The following is an 18,777-nucleotide window of genomic DNA, read 5'->3' as shown; positions in this document are numbered from 1 at the left end:
ACAGGAAATCGACGGACGACACACATTGCCAATCGTTTATCGATCTTCATCGAGTGTGGGAGACGGGGCGGGAGATTATTACGTTGATGATGGTAGATTGCGGTAAATCCCGACACGTGACCAACTTTATGCCCTCTTTCTACAGATATATATATGTATATATATTTCATATATAGTAGTAACTGTTGAATAGACTTTATGTTTTTGTTTATTTAAAGATGTAAGCATGATCTATCTATAGTTGTCAGGTCGTTTTATTTAATTCTATATAAGAAGATGTGGTCTTTTAGCTGAGTAAGCACTTTTCAAGGTGGACTGCTGCAGCCTCCTTACGTAAGGGCTGCCCTCGGGTAACACGACCGTCTGGAGCCCGTCTGCGATCATATGGCGAAACCTGAGTTCCTGGTCCTGTACGAACAGTCCAATCCAATCCAATCCAACCAGCCAGCCATCCATCCGTCCATTAAGCCAGCCACCCATTCGTGTGAGTTTCTTGGGTGTTGTTGGCTAATAAACGTGATGCACTGCGCGTGCGCAAAGTTTCCCCCTGCGCGTCCCTGTTCTAGAAATGATAGCGTTGATAAGGCCATCGAAAGTGATACTAGACATGCGATAGCGCATCACGGACATGGTAAGCGAATACCTTTGGGAACTAACCATCACGAAAGGCGCCGCGCGAAAAGAGCTTCTCCTTCATTGTGCCCCAGAACTGGAGACGCAAGTGCTCAGCTTTTGGCCTTGTCAGCTGATCTCGCAGCGATATCCAAAACTAAATGTGACTAATGTGACCAACCAAAAAAAAATGTATTTACTTATCTTTTATCTGGTAAAAGCCCAACTCGATCGACTGTGTTTATGGGCGCATTTAAGTAAAATGTATTAGCTGGTTGTTTCGAACGAAAACCCGGCAGTGATTTGATCGCATTTCCAGGCAATTGATATGCGGCCACTTCCTCCTGAGCGGAGCTTGAATGTTTGGATGCCTTGGAGGCCTTTGAAAAGGCCCAAAGATATACAAAATATATAAAAAAAAGTGAAAAACTCTGCTGTTAATTACAACAGCAACAAGATGCCGCATTGCATTAGCAGAAATCAAACATGCAACGCAGCCAAGAGTCAGCCGACCAAACAGATGGATTTGATGGATGGATAGATGGTGGAGCTACTGCTACCAAATAGTTGCAACATTTTCAATTATGAAATGCTTCTTTTTCAGTGGATTGTGTGCAGGCCCGATCCGGCGATCCATCAGATTATATAAAGTGAGGCGAGCGTAAATCATAAAAGCGGCGAATGTATCTTGCAGATACCGAAAATTGCATCGCAGCGCAGCGCGTGCCGTCAGCTCAAAAAAACAAAAAAAAAAAACGACGTTAGCTCATCGAAGGTGGCAAAGTGGGCGGGGGGCGGTCGTGCAGGTGGTACAGTGGGTGGCGGTGGGTGGCGTTGGGTGGTGGTGGTTGGCTTCTCTGTTGTTTTTGTTAATTACACGGCAACAGCAGCCGGTTGCAGGTTGCGCATGCGCCTCAAATTTGTTGCATTTATGCGAGATATTTATTATGATTTCGCCGAGGTTTCTGCGCCGTTTTATTTCTCTCTTTTGTATTTTGTTTATTTTATGAATGCGGCAAAAGGAAAATGGAAAATGGAAGTTGAAGAGGAAGATTGCATGATGCACCACTAGATGCGGTTGTTAGCTCGTTGCATTTGGCAACTTTGTCCATTTTATATTTCTGATTTCTGATATATATTTCATTCTAATTGAAACCCTGAGTACCCTGGTATGTATATCGCCTAGCAGGCTGTGAATTAATAATTTCGAACAAAGACAACCGTTTGGCAGATCCCTTATTTCCCCAGTCATTCTCAACAAACACTTTCACTGGGTCGTGTCACACACTATTACATATAGTTTAAGCCAGAATCGAGATGTCGAAGCAAAATATTCAGAAAGAGTGCCTTCGTTGCATGTACTGCAAGAAAGTGATCCAATGTTCACGTTTCGATAGCGGTAGCTTACTGCGTCACATCGAATATGAGCATCCGGAATTATTCAAGATGGCCCATTCCAAAGTCAAAAGTATTTACAATCCCCCAACGTATAAGAGCTACTGGGCATGCGAGATGCGAAAAAGAATGATGTCTAATGGATTGGATACGGATCTTGATGCTGAAAATTTGGGGCGATGTAAGTCCGATTATGAGACCACACTTATATACCTAATGTATATGTGATCCGCAGGTAAGAACAAAAAGAGGACCTCTAGCGATGACATGACCAAAAAATCATCGATTGTCAAGTGCAATGTGGCTGCTGCCAACTGTACATGTCCGCACTCAAAAGCGAAGTACAGTAAATGTCCAAAAGCCAAGACCACTGGTCCGTGTTCGCCGCACCACATGATCTTTCGCAAGATGGCCTACAAGACCTCCGCCAGGCGATGGTGTGCCATGAATGGCAGTATCTTCTGCCCCGCTTGCGGTTATAAGAAGCGTCCAGTGATCAAATGCGCATCGGATTGGAATTCCAGATGGTATTCATGGGCCCTTTGCTTTATGCCCTGTCTGAAGAACTCGGATGATGAGGAGAAGATTTACTGCGGTCACTGTAACACCTTTTTGGGCGTCTACAATCGCCAAAGGCAAAGTCTCAAGCCGAACAAGCTGTATGCCTGATGTCACAATTTTAATGATGTTTTAACGCAAGTATTTTCCATTTGGTCACAGTCTTTCAAAATTGTTCGTTTAGAAGAGCCACTTGATTATTCCCTTTGAGTATAAATTCTACAACAATTGGCTTCACAAAGCATCATTATATCGCTCCTATAGATTTAAATTAAAAATTTACGCTTGCGCGCCTCAAATAAATACGCTAAAAGAAGATTGTTTCATTTTATATTTAAATATAATTCAATAAGGCAGTTTTATTAGCTTGAGTCTTGTTTGTAGTCTTGTATATTGTACGATTCTTCTTTAGCTGGAAAACTCCACTGAGGAATCCCCAAAGACTCTTGTAGATTCCTAGGTCGTACATATTTTGGCCGTGGCAAGTACAACATGACATGCAGAGGAGATCTCCAACCTGGCGTTGTGACAGATATGAGCAATTAGGTGTTTCTCGCTTTTTTTTTTTTGTTGTTTTTGTGGGTACACCTGGGCCACCCTGGTCAGCGAGTTGAAATGAAATTGGTGGGGAATGATGGTGGCAGAGGGCTAACGGAAACTGCTGACCACTTATCCAGTTCGGTCAGCTTTCATCTAAGTCGCAGCACCATATCTTTTATGGCAATAAAACATATTACGAGTTGTTGTTTGCTGCTGGTGTTGGATTTTTTGTCTCATTTTGTGTTTTCTCGTTTCTTGGGCGCAGTTAAAACGACACTCGTCTCGGGGTCAAAAGGTGCTGAGAACGAGCCGCCAAATGATGCTGAAATTGTGGAAAACCGAAACTTGTTTCACCTGAACTCCGCTGCTGTCGTGTTGAAATACATATAGTTTGGACATTTGGTTCAGATCACCGAGCAGCCAGGTACTTTCCCAAAGAAATCTTCGGAGGAGCCCTGAGAAAGTTTCAGGCCAAGCGAAAGGATGAGAAGTTGACTAATTGGTCAGGCAGCTGATCGCAGATCGTCTATATCTTTTCAAAGACAATTGATCGAAGCGGTAAAGAAGGGTGAGGTTAGGGATTTTAACACGCAGACGAGTGGCCAAGAGAAAGATCAGCATCATCATCATCCCGTTTCGGGATGCTGCTCTACTTACGCCCCGGGGATCTGATCTGTCACCTTTAGCAGGGAAGTGGAAAACAAAAAAAAAGAGGTTTGCGAGAGAATGGGGTGGTGAACCCATAAATCAACAACGGTTGATGAGCAGAAACCAGTTTGGCGACTTAACCCTTTTCTCTCCTTCTTGGTTTTCTTGGACAACATCCTGTTTCGTTACGCTAGATACGTTTACCCTTTCCCCCTTTGATGATCTGCTGACCAATGTCCGTCCAATGGGCACACGAAAATCTTGAACTTTCCAGCCCAAAAACTAATTGAATTTTCTGCTGCCGATGTGCGATCTCATTCGACCCAAAGAGAGGGGGTCCATTTCAATTTCATTAAAAATGTCCGAGAATGTTCTTTGATCTTTCAACTCTGTGCAATTCGGGATGCTAGGGGTTGGGCCATTTCCTTCAGGGGTTGCAGAGGTTAGACCAAAGTCAAGGGCCATTTTTGGGTTAGAAAATGTCAGTTTTTGCACTCCATTATGGAAGCTGTACAGGAGTCATCCCAGAAGTGTGGACCAATGGAAACTGTTTATTTGAGTTTGAGGAGCAATAATTGGTTAAAATCGTTGGCTCGCTTTTTTTGGTCATTTGCTTATTAATAATGGAGTTTGAGTTTTGTGCAATTTGGTTTCAATTTATGAATATTTTCATTGCTCTGTATTTTTTTCTTCTTCGAAATTCCAAACCGACCGTTGGTCATCCTTCGCCGAACTTCTGCTAGTCCTTGACCGAAACTTGCCCTGCTTTAATTTGGCCTGCCATTCAACGGACACGTCCTGGACTTTCAACTTAAAAAAAAAAAGATGTACATAAAGTGAAAAACAAAACAAAGGCGGCTACAAAAAACGGCGAAAACCGTTACGCCTTGGCACAATGCCCAAGGGTCCTGCCAGCTTGTCCTTTAGCATTTTCCCTATCCCGATCTCGTTTCTTGCGCGCCTGCAACGCGCCAGTCACTGACCTCATTTCGATCGGGTTCGGTAGGTCTTTCGTCCTTCGTCCATCGTGCTCGTCTTGGGACGTTGCCAGCTCAGCTGAAAGCGAAACAGAGCCAACTTGCAATTAAGGCTGCTAAATGCCCAGAATATCCGAGGCCAGGACATTTTAACAACAGGGCAAGGATCGAGAGATAGTCGAAGGCGCTTTCAAAGGGGAGCATCTTTAAGCAAATACTTATATTGAAATGAAAACGAAAATACTTATGAAAATGGTCTTATAAATACTGAACTGAGTCGATCTTAATTTACAATGATCGCAAAGGTTTAATTGTGATGTAGAACTGCACATTAAAATCTGATCTCTAACCACTTTTTGTGCGCCCTGAGAAATCCTGCCAGCTAATCCCATCAATAAGATATTTCGCTTGCCCTCCAGGAAAACCAGAGATAAATCGCCGCTAGATCAAACTCTCATTAACCCAGAAAAGGTGCGGCTGCGGATCCATAAATTATCATTTTAACGGCCAAGGAGCAGGGGTCGCCAAAAGCCAGGAGCAGTAATGTGAAGTAAAAAAAGTGACTGCGTCATAAAACAAATTCCTAATCAAGGGATTCCGGATCAAATTGTAATACGCATGTTGACCGCTCCGAAAACGGGATGACCAAGATCTCGGTGAACTGGTCAGCTAAATGAAATATGAGTTCAAAGGGGCCAGGAATGGGAAAAATGGGAGGAGGGAGGATCGGCTGGTCAAGCGTGTAATGCATAAGGATGTGAGAATACATACATATACATTTATATATATCTTGGCGAAGGCAATTTCACAGAGGTCCGGCCCAAATCAAGATCATTGACCAAGAAGGACCAACCCAACTAATATTCAAATGAGGTCGCCGTTTTTCTGGGCCCGAGGGCCCGTAAATTAAGGCGACTGCTGATGATGACTGCTGCTGACCAACTGCAATTTCACAAGGGCAAAGGGGACAAGGGGAAGGGTCGGGATCGGGATCGGGATCAGGAGCGGGATCATCGGAAGGGTGAGAGATCTCTAAAGGGGAACACGGGTTGAGTAACGAGCGCGAACTCATTACAATGGGAGCAAAACGGAAACTGGAATTCGGTAGGGATGCAAAGAAAAGTGCAGTGTCCCACCTCAAGACGACTTAAGAAATGAGACCAAAGACCGAAGACCACGAGCAGCAACCCCTGCTTGGTCTTAAAGCTGGACAATGGTCAGCTACCGGCTACTTAATGTCCCTTTGCCGGACACGGCTCATTTGCATTTTTCTCGCGATCTCTCGCGTCCATTTATTTATTTGCTTAATTTCATTTGCCCGATGGGAACTTTCCTCGACCGTTGGTCACTCCTGGCCCTTGGCTGCTTTGTTCCACCTATGTATCTCTATATAAGACGTGGTCCATTGTACAGTGGACGTCGTCTATTGTTTTCCTATGTCATGTCCGACAAGAGCTGCAAACTAAGAGGAACTAAGAATCGGAAATCAGGAATCGGGCAACCCAAGCCAAAGGGGCCAACAAAGCTCTAACGGGGGCAAACTCGTTTATGTCCGCTTGGGTTCAAGTGAGACATATGTACATGCATATAGCATATACATATAACACTCATTTCGCGGCAATCATTCGGTACCTAACAGCTGTGATCCGCGATCCCAGATCAAGTCACTAATTATATGCCTCGATTTTGGGACAACTTTTGGGCGGGAAGCATAGGAGTAATGGAGATGTGAAGTCTACTATCTTGTGCCTACAGAATAATTTTGAAATATAAATTATATCATATAAATATAAATATAGTATTACTACTTTTAGCCTCTCCCCCATGAGTTAACTTTATTTGTGTTCATTATTTCACTTGATAAATCAGCGCACATTCATCATGGCTGATGGCATATTGATGTGACCTTTTGCGCCGCATTTGGTGACCTGTGGAGTGAAGTTCAGCCAGTTAATTACTTAATTTCATGCAGTTTATGCCCCGAAAGCCAAGCCCTGGCCAACATCCACCCTCGATGGAGATAGGAAGAAAATTCCCAACCCAAAAAAAACGAAAAACCCGAGACCAGAAAACTAGAAATGCTGAAGAGTCAACAGCTCATCATTGTGGGGATGTGGAAATGCGTATTTCATTCGGTGGGTTGATGCGGCGCTTAATCGTGACTTTTAACGCACATCCGTCCGCTGAGGATGGGCAGTAAGGTGAGGTTAAAGGTTATAGGGTGTGGTGCGCGACCAGAAACCGAAAATCCCCCGCCCACGCCCAGCGGGAAAGCAGATGCTTTTTGGGGTCGTAATCCCAGAGGTTCTGGCATTTTAGATGGCAGACGTCGAAATAATTGCATTTGGCACGCTCACTCAGCGCTTCGTTTTTTATTTTTGTCCGGACCAGACATCTGACATTTGGCCAAGAGAAAATGCAACAAATCCTGGAGTAGCAAACAGAAAGAAACCCTTTAAAATATGATGATATATTTGTTGTTGCAAGTAAAACTTAAATCTTATTTTTTGCTCTGCAAAAGCTAAAAAAAAAATGAGAGAATGAAGTGAGTTGCATTTTACTTGTAGCACATATCCGTATTTCCTTCCGCCCAGGAAACACTTTTCCTGCTTTTCATGCTTTAGTTTCGATTTCCTTTTGGTCTTTACGCTACACAGACTTTTCGACCAGCTCCATAAATATATATATAATTTAAACAAAGTATGTGTATTTATTTACACGCCAGACACGAAGAGTCTGCCAATTTGAGCAACCAGATCTCTGGTTGACTTCGAGTAATATTTGTTTAGCTTTAGATGGAGGAGAGTACTTGGATATCGGTGCAAAAAAAATATATGCATGTAAATACATTTTAAAGCCTTACGTGTAAATAAAAACGAGATAAAAATTAAAATCTGGACAAAAAAAAGGAAAACGCAACGAAATCGAAAATGAAACCGATGCAATTATCACGTGCAAGCCATGAAACTGGTACAAAGCAAAAGGCCGACAAAAGGGGGGATGAGGTGGGGAATAATTGGGTAAAGAAGTGAGCAAAAGTAAATCAAAAGTAAAAGGCTATATGTATATTCGAAATGGGCTAATTGTTGAGGTAGCATAATTCTTGTTACAAATTAAAACTCATATAATATTGACACTTTTTGAAGTAATTGCATTACAATTTTATTCAGAGGCTTCCACATTAAAGGTTTTATTACGCCGTAAAGTGGCCACGAAATGCTTCTTTGAACATCTCTCCTTGGGAAAACATATACAAATTCCAGGTGATAATCCACCCACATTTGCATGTGGATTCAAATGACAACACTTACGCTCCAGATAAGGACATTTTCCCAGCATTTTCCCACGCCCAAGCAAACGCTTATCACCAAAGCTTTCCATGGGACCCGCATAGGTATCCAAAAAAAATTCCAAAATAAAAACAAACCGCAGAGATCCCAAGCAGTTCCCAAATGGGAGCCAGTGGCTCTTCCTCCGTTTCGGTTTTCTGATAAGAAGCTCCATATCTTTTGCCATATGGGCCGGACTTGGTTGGGATTGCTTTCCCGCCATTTGCTCAGCGGACCGAAGACAGCCGCCCAAGAGCAAGACAGTTGTGCGCCCCAGGTGGAAATGGAAATGGAAGTGGAAGTGGGAACTTGGAATGGGAATGAGAATGAAAGGAGGTCCCTCGATAAGGCGTGGGTATGTAGGAAGCGGAGGAACGAGGAATTGTCGTGTGTCGTTTGTCGTTGGTCTTGTAACGGCTGCTACACTCGCCGAAAATCGAGGGTACCATAAAATTGGGCAGAATTTAATAGTATTTAATATTGTAAACATATCGTATCCTGCTTGCACTGCCAACATCTTGAAATGGAATATTCCTTGAAGTGAAATGAGATAGCTGCACTTTTTTTTCCGTGTCATCTATAGCAATGTCACGCCGAGGATCTCAGGCCTCTGGACTAACTCTTCCAGCTGACGCTATAGTTATGATGGTAACACGGTGGCACGGGCGAGATTAGAAGGACGAATACCAAATCAACTGAGTCGCTCGAGCGTTGCCCACAAACCTCTGGAAAGCGGGGGAAAGACGGAGGAAAGAGGATAGTATGTAAAAGGCGAAGGACGAGGAGGAAGCCAAGGAAATTACGGAACCCTGACAAAATGACCAGCTGCCATAACACATCATTCCGCCGCATTCGTCACAATCTTGATAGTGCAATGTCAACTTGAGAACTTGACCATATTCCAAGTGGGTCGCATCCAAGGGGCAGTTGTGGAACTTCTTCATCGACTCGAGGCTTCCTAAGCTGATTAAGCCAGGACGAGAAGCCATGTCCTTGTCTTCTCGCTAACAATAACTATCAGCTTGAATGGCGGCAATAAGTTTTTCAGAACTCTACAGATGGCTTCGAAGAGGAAATCTATTAAATCAATTATGATTAGCGAAAACGAAACAAGCATTTGGGTTGTAAGGAAAGGAATTGTAAGCCAATTTGAAGGAATGCCCATGTACACCAAGTCTGGAAAGCCAGTCCTAACTTATCAGAGACATCAAGAACTTCTGTTGCCAGCAGCTGGACCCAGCGCCTCAAGACTTGGCGGCCTGGCCACCATCTGTACCGCATAGATGGCCAAGAACAGGGAGACGCGGGAGAAGAATGGGTTCGCGTTCACGTTCAGGTTTAGGAGGTAAAAAATGTCATGTGGGTTCGCCCTTCGACTGAGCAGGGGCACGTGCCCTCTCAAGCGCGAAGTGCAACTGCAACTGCAACTGCAGCGTCGAGATGCCCCCGACTTTGGACTTGATCTTCTCTCGGGCGCCCTTCCCTTTTTTCCGTTTTTTTTCTTTCTTTTTTTGTGTTCCACTGCTCATCTGAAGTATCTGAGTATCTGTAGTATCCAAGTATCTTCTCGTATCTAGCCATCTCTATCTCTTTGTGTGCACTTCCGGCGCTGCGGTTGAGTGTGCTCTACCTTTATAGTTGTATGCACCTATATGTGCCTTTCCCTGTTCCATCATCAACATCATCATCATCATCTTTTCTTTAATTGCTTTTGTACTGTCCTGGCTCTTTTAGCATTCCCGCAGGTTTTTCCTTATTTTCTTCAGGGCCCTCTTCTTTATGTTGCACAATGGTAGCCGCTACAAGGCACACTATGCTGCATGCATGGGGTTGACTTCTGCTGCATTTATTTTTTCCTTCGCTCTGTTTTTTTCCTATTAAAACGTCCCCGGCATTGCAGTTAAATTAGATTAAGCAGTCATGCACATGTCTTCCCTTTTTCCCGGACCCTACGGAAAAGATATACATATATAAAGATATAGATATAGATATATATATATATAGATATAGATATATATATATATATATAGATATATATGCCTTACCTTTAATTTTCCTGCCCCTTGAGTGTCAGTTGCGTGGCTCTGGGATGCTAGGATGGGAGTCAGAACACCAGGACCTGAGTTGGCTTACATGCTTTTGGTGGGACAGTTTGGTTGTTTAATTAACCAAAAGGGGGGAAAGGTCCATTATTGATTTTAGAATTGAGAACTTGCAACAAGGGCATTTGAAGCTGCCGTCTGTTTAAATTTCCACAAAAACTTGTATGAATTGAATTGAGCCTTCCGTTCAGCTGCTACGTTGGTGCCCCTTCCCCAAAATATGATGCTGCTCATCCCGCTGCAGTTGCAACTGCCTTTGCAAGCGGCAACCTTGGAAACTGCCGCGATATCCTGATGCTGCAACACGAAGCGGTGAACAGGTAGCGATCGTTGAACCTGTTTCTGTTCCCTTTGAGGCGAACCCCCCAACCCTCGGGGTTTTAATGGGCCGGGACGGGACAGGCCGGGCGAACAGGTGCATCCAGGAATCGAGGAGCGGAGGATCCTCGCACGCGCTGCATCCCTGCCACACATGATCGCAACTCGTAAATAAACGAAAACCGAGGGGCACGTGCCGCTCAATGTGCAAGGATCAAGGATCTCCCCCTTTGGCAATTCTATCTGCAACTGCAACACATCATCGGCAACGTCATTGTCCTCCTGCAGGATCTTTTCCCGTTTCTGTTTCTGTATTTTAGTTCCCTCTTTTCCAACAATGATGATGTTGATGATGATGCGGTGGTACCTGTTCCTGGTAGTCCATCCACTCCTTCTCCGTTTTCTTAGTGCAAGCTGCATTTCTGCGGTTTCTTGGCTCGTGCCTGTCCCAAAAACAGACCAACTTTGGCTCCAATTTGGGCCAGCACTGCCAAAAAAATACATACAATTCTTATCAAGGATAAAACATTAACATTAAACATTAAATCCAAACTTATATAACTTATTTATCTATCAACGATTTATATTGATGTTAATTTATCTTTTCTATCTGGTTTTAGGATAAATTTCTTCGATGTATCATTACTTAGAAAGGTAAGTGTCTTTATTATTTTTAACTATATTATGGCAATACAAAGGACTACAAGGATTATAAAATATATTGAGATCTTCACTGTGCACGGGCAGCTGAGATCGGGCTTAATAATTAACTTGGGGATCGGCTTGACCGCAGCATCCCTCGAAAAGGGACAGCTGAAAAGAGCTGGCTGTCTGGCTCCACTTCATCATCACCTCGTGCCAATGGCCCAATTAGGCAACCAATTATTACTAAATGGGCGCACCTTTCTCCTCCAACCCTCGTGGGTCGATTGTTTTATGTTTTATGGTATGGGCACTTTGAAGTCGAAAGCGGAGGGTTCTCCAGCACGCCCACAATCGGACAAATCATTGCGTAACTAGGTCTCGAGGATCGAGGATCCCGATTCCCCTGCCCATTCCATGGTAAAAAAAAGGGATCATCATCAGCCAAAACATCTGTCCCGGCAATCTGTTGTTGACCCGCGGCGTCTCACACCTTGACAGGAGTTTGTGTCGAAAAGGAGTGGGAAGTGAGAAATACATTGAGGGAAATGGGATCGAACTGGATTATATATATATCTGTATGTTGGAAAAAGGTTTTACTTTTATTTTTACCAGTGTGCTACATTTTATTTAACGAGTGAAAGAGATATGAACTAGATAGGACGGGCCACTAAGTGTCCATAAATCAGTGGGGCAGCCACACAACAGCTGCTTTCGTTTCAAGGATCCAAAAATCAAGGATCTCAATTTAATGTTATTTTATGGAAATACTAGAAACATGAAATAAAGTTGCGAAAGTCGCACGATATCAATAACGCAACCCCTCAAAGTGGCGCAAAAAATAGAACCTCCCCTTTTCAAAGAAAACAAAGAATCGTGAGAAAAGCAAAAGCAAATCGGAACCACTAGAATAAATATACATTTAAATATGTACTTACAATCTAGGGTATCCAAAAAAAAGTATTCACTTAAAGGTGGTACCAATCTCAACCAAATGCCATCTACATTTGTAGGTTGAGTTCTTCTTTCACTAGTTTTTTGGTCGATCTTTCCCCAGAGAATCGGTTATGTGCCTATGACTTTGCATGTCTGCCCATATAGTCTTTATGTTATATACTCGTACAAGAGATTAGAGAGCCCTTCATCCCTGGGTTGCTTTCGTTTTATGACCATCGCTCGGAGTAGTATCCCCAGATCCCCAAACTGCCGCACGATGACTTGCTAAAAGCGGACATTGTTGATTCGTCCGGAGTTCGGAGGGAAAAGCTTGCTCTGTTGGTTGGTGGGTGGTGACACCAGAGTCCACCTCCCGGCCACACCCACTGGGAAACACTGTCCTGCCGCCACGTCAAAGAACGCACCCCCACACCTTGCCACCCGATTTCTGCTGAGGTCCTGTGTGCGCACGTTTTTTATTTGTCCAACAAACAAAAACACAAAGGGAACTACACAAACTTTCCAACTTTCCACTTTCCCAGTGGGCGGAAGCCAAACCATCACGGGTAATCTTCTGCGCGAGTATGGGTTTTGTATCTTGCGGATACCTTTGTTGCACGAATATACATATACATATATAGGTATGTATATATGTCTGTATATATGTAAAAACACAGCTGCCTGGCTGCTGCTGCTGGACACGGAAATATCGATCCAAAGTATCGCAATGAGTCACTACGAGTGCTCACATTTAGGCACTGACAGAAAATTATGACCAACAAGCGGGATTATCTACTTGAAGACTAGGCTACATGGCTAAGTAGAAGAATTCTCTCGTAACATTTTTACATTATTTTCAAGATACATTTTTAGACCAACTACTCTTTAAAATGAGACACAAAGAGTGTTCATTTTTTTTAGGACAGTGTGTTGCGCGATTTGAGTTGAAAGAGAGCGCCATCTACTGGCGGAAGACATAGAACGTGCCCTGTTCCGCAACCCTTTTCTCCGGTCCTTTGCCCCGGAATTGTTTGGCCTGTGCAGTGAGGCATATATCCGGAGTTTCTGCGTCCCGCTTCTCGATTCTCGTCGCTCCTCTCGGGGGTGATTTCAACTTTGTCCTGGACAAAATGAACTAGCAGAGGAGGCTTTTACACTGGAAGAAAGTCGTATAGGCTATAAGAGAATGTGAAAGAAATATTTCAAGACTTTAGCATGATGGTGATTGCTTTCCAAACACAAATTCCTGTGTGCAACAAATCAGCAATTTTTTCAGCAAGCTTTCATTACGAAATTTGTCGCAGTGCAGCTGATGGTTTTCACGGGGCGACAGATTCAGGTTACACACCTGTTCTTTTCTCTTCTGACCTGTCCTGCGACCAGTCATTCCTGCCCTGCCGCCTACCACCCTCCTGCGGGCAGAAATCAATAAAGCCCAATGCAACGCCCCCCAAATAAGTTGTCCACACACAAGAAGGCTCTCTAAAATTAAACTTTCAACACGTTCAATCATACAAAAAAAAAAATTTATGGTTGTCATTACAATAAATAAATAAATAGGCAAAAAAAAAATGAGGACTTATGAGGGAAATGGTCATCTAGGACACGAAACGCAGATTGGTGCGCTTTCGTCCGCCGAATTCGCCAAAGTTGCGACGAACGGCCTGAAGAACAGCCTGCTGGGCGACGGGGTCCGTTTGGGATTCTTCGGAAGAGACTACAGAGGATTCCGCACTGGGCTTCGCATCCGATTGGCGACCCAGGATATTCCAGAAGGGACGCGGCGTGGTGGTGGTCGTCGCTGGGTCCTTGTTGATGTAAATGCAGTTGATGATGGGCTCGTCGCCGTAGAATTGACGATTCTTGTTGCGCAGACGACGGCGTTGTTGTTGCTGCTGCTGGCGGCGTCTCTTCTGCTGTTGCTGCTGGCGACGGCGCTTCTGCTGCTGTTGCGTTTTGCGGCGACGTTGCTGCTGCAACTGCTGCTGCTGCGGACGACGGCGACGGTAGCCACCAATGGAGGAACTGCTGCTGGAGGAACCAATACTGTAGCTGGGTCGGCGACGCTTGTTGCTGCTGCTGCTGATGCTGCTGCTGCTGTTGATGCTGCTGCTGCTGCTGCTCGACTGCTTCTTCTTCTTCTTGGTCCTGCGCTGGCTAAGACTGCTGCTGCTGCTAGGCTTCTTCTTCTTCTTCTTCTTGTTCTTCTTCTTATCCGAAGAATTGCTGCCCGATGAAGAAACGCCGCTGGAGGATGCAGCGACGTTGCTGCTACTTGTGGCCGAAGAAGCACCGGCTGATTGTTCCATGGCCACTGGCTTCTTGATCACTTCCACGGGAGTAAGCTGTTCCATCTCCTGCTGATTCGGATTCTCCTCTGGCTTCTTCTTCTTCTGATCCTTATCCTGCTTCTTCTTCTGATCTTTATCCTGCTGCTGCGGCTTCTTCTTCTGCTTCGCAGGCTGCTCGTCATTTTGAGCCTGCTGCTTGCGTTTCTTCTGCTGCTGTCGCTTGTTCTTCTGTTGCTGATTCTTGTTCTTCTGCTTCTGGTTCTTCTTGTTCTTGTTCTTCTGGTTGGGCCGCTTATTGACGGCTGGCAGAATGTCGCTGTCATCATCACCGGTTGACCAACTGGCTATCGTAGAGACGGGCTGGTCCTCGCTGATGATCTCCTCCTCGAAAACACCCAGGCCATTAAAGCCGGGCTGATCCCTGTAGAAGCCATTGCCGCCGTAGTAGAAATCATCGTAGTCCTCTTCGTCGTAGTCGTCCTCATCGTAGTCATCCTCGTCCTGGTCCACCACCTCCCAGGGCTGAACGAAGGGATAGAAGCTAACGCCGGCTGACTGGTGGACAACATCCGATTGAACGGGCTTTAGCTCGAAGACGGCATGGGTATCGGGATTGACTTTGGGCGGCTGATGCGATTGGACCACCACGATGCCAGCATCTTCCGCCACATGGGCATGACTGGCGGCATTGGCGACCACACTGACTGCCTGATTCAGATGGGCGGCAGTGGACTGGCTTTGCAGGGGCAAAGCCAAGGCAGCGGGCACAAAGTTGGACTGATTTCTGGAAGATTGATCATCGCCATCATCGTCCTCCTCGTCGTCATCGTCGTTGTCATCGTTCTGCACATCTGCCTGGGGCAGAGGCGACTCCAAGTGGACTCCAGTCAGGGCGACATAACGTCTATTGCTATTGCTCTCCACCTCCTGCAGAACAGCTCCTCCCTCACGATGTTCCTTCGCGGGCAGACTCTCCACTTTCAGGGGTTGCGAACTGACCGACAGTGTGGCCGCCGATCCCGATCCTGATCCTGCTGCACGACCCGAACGCTTTCTTCTCGTGACCACACACTGCGACTGACTGCCATCGCCCTTCAGTTGGCGACCCTGAATGTAGAATCGCTTCAGCTCGTACTCATCGCCATTCTCGTCCACCTCGATCATGGTCTCTCCAGCGACCCTGGTGGCCACCAGGCACATCCCGAGAGCCAGCAAAGCCCAGACACAACAGCCGTTCCTCATCTCGTCTATAACTGAGCTAGCCGACGATCGGCAACCGGCTTATATTAGCTCGCACCACACGGACCTATTGACCCACGGCTAATTGCCAAATATATGCTAGCCATGCTAGCATTTGGCCAGATCGGGCCAGCTCAGTTCAGCGTAGCTTAGCTGCTCGGTTGACCGAAAGCTACGGTTTCCTACGAACCCGAGGGCTCTGAATTATTCATCAGCTCAGCATCGCAGCTTGGCCAGCATCGTTGGGCTTTCTTCTTCCGAGAACCCGTTTGATTACTATTTCTTCTTTGGCTTTCTGTCGGGGTCAATGGATCGACCGATCATTAATAACCCCGCATCGATGTGGATGAAAGTTTCTGCCAAAAGGGCCATTTGTGGGTCATCTAGGTTGCGATCAATTTGCACAAAGAAAAAAAAACTAGCTGAACTTAGCCACACCTTTATAATTGAAATGTAATTGGGGGTTTTTGTAATTCATTTTTTTTTATGACAAGGTCAAGACGTAATCTTTATGTCCTAATATAAATTAGTCCTAAATTTCTTTGTATTTTTTCTCTCTGTGTGAATTTCAACCCTTTTTGGGAGTGGAAAGTTGAACATGAGGTCCGTGTCGAATGCCATATATCAGTCTCGCAGCTTGTAAAAATAGTTCTGGTTACTCTATTGACTAAACTTAAACCAGACACATTCCTCTCCACAATTGAGTTGTGCTAAAGATTTATTTTGACCAAAGAGATGATTTATCCGACAGTTGGCACAAAGAGAAGGGAACGAACAAAGGCACTTGGACTGGCATTTCTGGATATTCCGAAACAAAAGGTTAGCTCAGCAGCACACGTGGTGCGAAAGTTCAATGTTGTAGTTGCAACATGCTAAATACCAACCAAGTTTGCCATATTAAATACCCTTTTTCTTAAAAAAACAAGTAAGTCATATTTCATATGCTCAGATAAAAAACGTAGTACCGCATTTGGAAAAGAGTATAGAAAGCGAAATTGACCTTTGATGGAATAAACGAAGAAACAGCGATGGGAAAGCAGATTTCTTAGCGGGATTAAAGTTTCTTTGATGCTGCTGCTGAGCCAAAAACGAAATTAATTTATTGAATTCGTTTTCGGGATTTTTTTTTCCCCCTGAATCGTACCGAAAAAGAGACATTTAGCGAAAATGGCCAACAAAAGCCAATAAACATTCCAAATTGCGTTTGACCCGCGTTGTATTGTTTCTGTTTTTTTTTTTTTTAGTTGAGCCCGCCGACTAACGTAAGTCAGTTGGACCAAGTCAAACGCATTTTCAGCGAGCTGCGGCCATTTATTGTCCACTCTTCGTGAATGCTAATGAAGCATCGTAAATTTCCAGGGCCAAGAGGCGAGGAGCAGCCAGGTTCGCCGAAGAATCCAAGCTGGATTTTGGCAGCTCTTCGTCTCTCTCTCTCTTTAGCCGCAAACTAGAACTTTATTTTATTTTTAAGAAAATCCATTCAAAAGGTGCTGCATTAGTAGGACCTTAAGTAATGCCTGGCCAGAAATCAATGTGCAGACTGAAGAGAGATGTGGCCAACTGTGGAAATAAATAAGTGTTGCCTGTGTGCATAAGTAATTGCGATGAAGTACAGTAAGCACTGGCAGAGCCTGCAGCAGCACATATTTGTATGTCGCGCACGTTCTTTAAGTAGCAGCAACAGCAGCGGTCGCAGCAGCAGCAGCAGCAACATCAACGGGCAACACCAGCAGCAGCAACAGTAGCAGTAACAAGTAAGAACACACCTTGTTCTTGTACTGATATCAAGTGCTGATTACTGATTACACACGCAGACAAATGGAAACTAAGGCAATATGATGATGGGGGAAGAGTCGCCCGAATGACAACCAAATCGGAGTTCACCAAACGATATTAGGCGGGAATTTGTTCGTTGCGCTCTCGTTTTTGTTTTTTTTTTAACACAATCAGCCTCAGCAACCAACACAATCTGTCATCGACCCATTCATTTGTGGCGAGACATCACAGTGCCTGCTCTACTATACATTACATATACATATATGTATGTACAATGTACGTGGTATGTACATATGTATGTACGATCGTATCGGGAATCGGAGCACAGTGAAGTCGAGTGGTGCCGCCGGGTGTCCATTGTCCATTGTCCACTGTGCACAGTGACTGCAAAAAGTTGAGCAACAAAAAAAAAAAAAAAAAGGGATGTAAGATAATGCCTTTCTTTTTCATAGTTATACGAATTCTTCATAGGCCCATTTTTATGCCGAAATTACAATAATATCATAAGTTGTTTACAACGCGGTGGCAAACTTCCCATCGCTAGTGTGCAAACATCACGCACCCACACGAAAACCTGGCCCACCTGCAACACACACACATGCACATATAGTAGATATACGTTTATATGGCATCCGATCTGAGCGATCGTATAAAAACATTGACGCACGCAGCAAGAAAGTGCGTATACGCAATTAGAATTCCATTAACTAATTTCTTCTCATTTGCATGGCGCACTTTCTAAGTGCATAAGCAGCATCTTGCCGCTGTAATAGCAATAAATAAAAGAACTTTCATTTAAATTTATTCACCCAACCAGCGTGGAAATGAAGAGCAGCGGGCCAGAAGAACAGCATTTACGATGAATTTTTTGAATATTTTTGTGTTTGCCGCTTTCGTGGCGAGCACACACGGAATTCATAATTAATTCGTGCATTAAATTTTCGAGTATATTATATTTGGTTATATTTCTGGCTCTTTTTTTATGGTTGTGTGTTATTTTTTATTTTTGATCAATAAGTTGTACATATGTGAGAGAGTTTCCGTTAATGAGATGCATGATATCGAGGAATGTGATATCGAATGCTGACACAAATATGCAAAACGATTTTCGGTTATTTGTGGTTATTAATGCCGCATTATTGGCTTGCCACTTGTGGCGGCGGCCAGTGAAAAGCGAAGAAAACTGGTTTTCCGGCAAATCACAGCAGCAGACCAATGCCAGTGCGACTCTCACTCTCACGTTTTCCTGCATCTCGAGATTCTGTGCAGTTGCAGTTGTAGCGGATCGACAAAATGGTGGTTTCGAAAATGAAACCAATCAGCGGGTAAAAGTAAAATCGGTTTTTCTTCTTTCGATGGTGACCCAATAAAATGAAAAGAGTGGAATATGTACCACTAATTTACGGTTTAACCA

At 44.4% G+C, this 18,777-nt stretch overlaps 2 protein-coding genes across 2 annotated transcripts; one reads left to right on the top strand and one right to left on the bottom strand.

Annotated features, from left to right (window-relative positions):
• The first annotated feature begins 1,862 nt into the window (after window positions 1–1,862).
• Window positions 1,863–2,883, top strand: LOC6612492. Its single transcript, XM_002036964.2, has 2 exons — window positions 1,863–2,188; window positions 2,243–2,883. Exons 1-2 carry the CDS (start codon window positions 1,930–1,932, stop codon window positions 2,674–2,676), a joined length of 693 nt encoding a protein of 230 aa, XP_002037000.1. The 5' UTR covers window positions 1,863–1,929; the 3' UTR covers window positions 2,677–2,883.
• A 10,662-nt stretch (window positions 2,884–13,545) lies between these two features.
• On the bottom strand, window positions 13,546–15,602 carry LOC6612494 (myb-like protein AA). The gene has a single exon (XM_002036966.2). It carries the CDS (start codon window positions 15,588–15,590, stop codon window positions 13,656–13,658), a length of 1,935 nt encoding a protein of 644 aa, XP_002037002.2. The 5' UTR covers window positions 15,591–15,602; the 3' UTR covers window positions 13,546–13,655.
• Between the last annotated feature and the right edge of the window lie 3,175 nt (window positions 15,603–18,777).

This window comes from Drosophila sechellia, chromosome X, assembly GCF_004382195.2.
Source record: "Drosophila sechellia strain sech25 chromosome X, ASM438219v1, whole genome shotgun sequence".
Lineage (NCBI taxonomy): Eukaryota > Metazoa > Arthropoda > Insecta > Diptera > Drosophilidae > Drosophila > Drosophila sechellia.
This window is presented reverse-complemented; position numbering and strand designations above follow the sequence as displayed.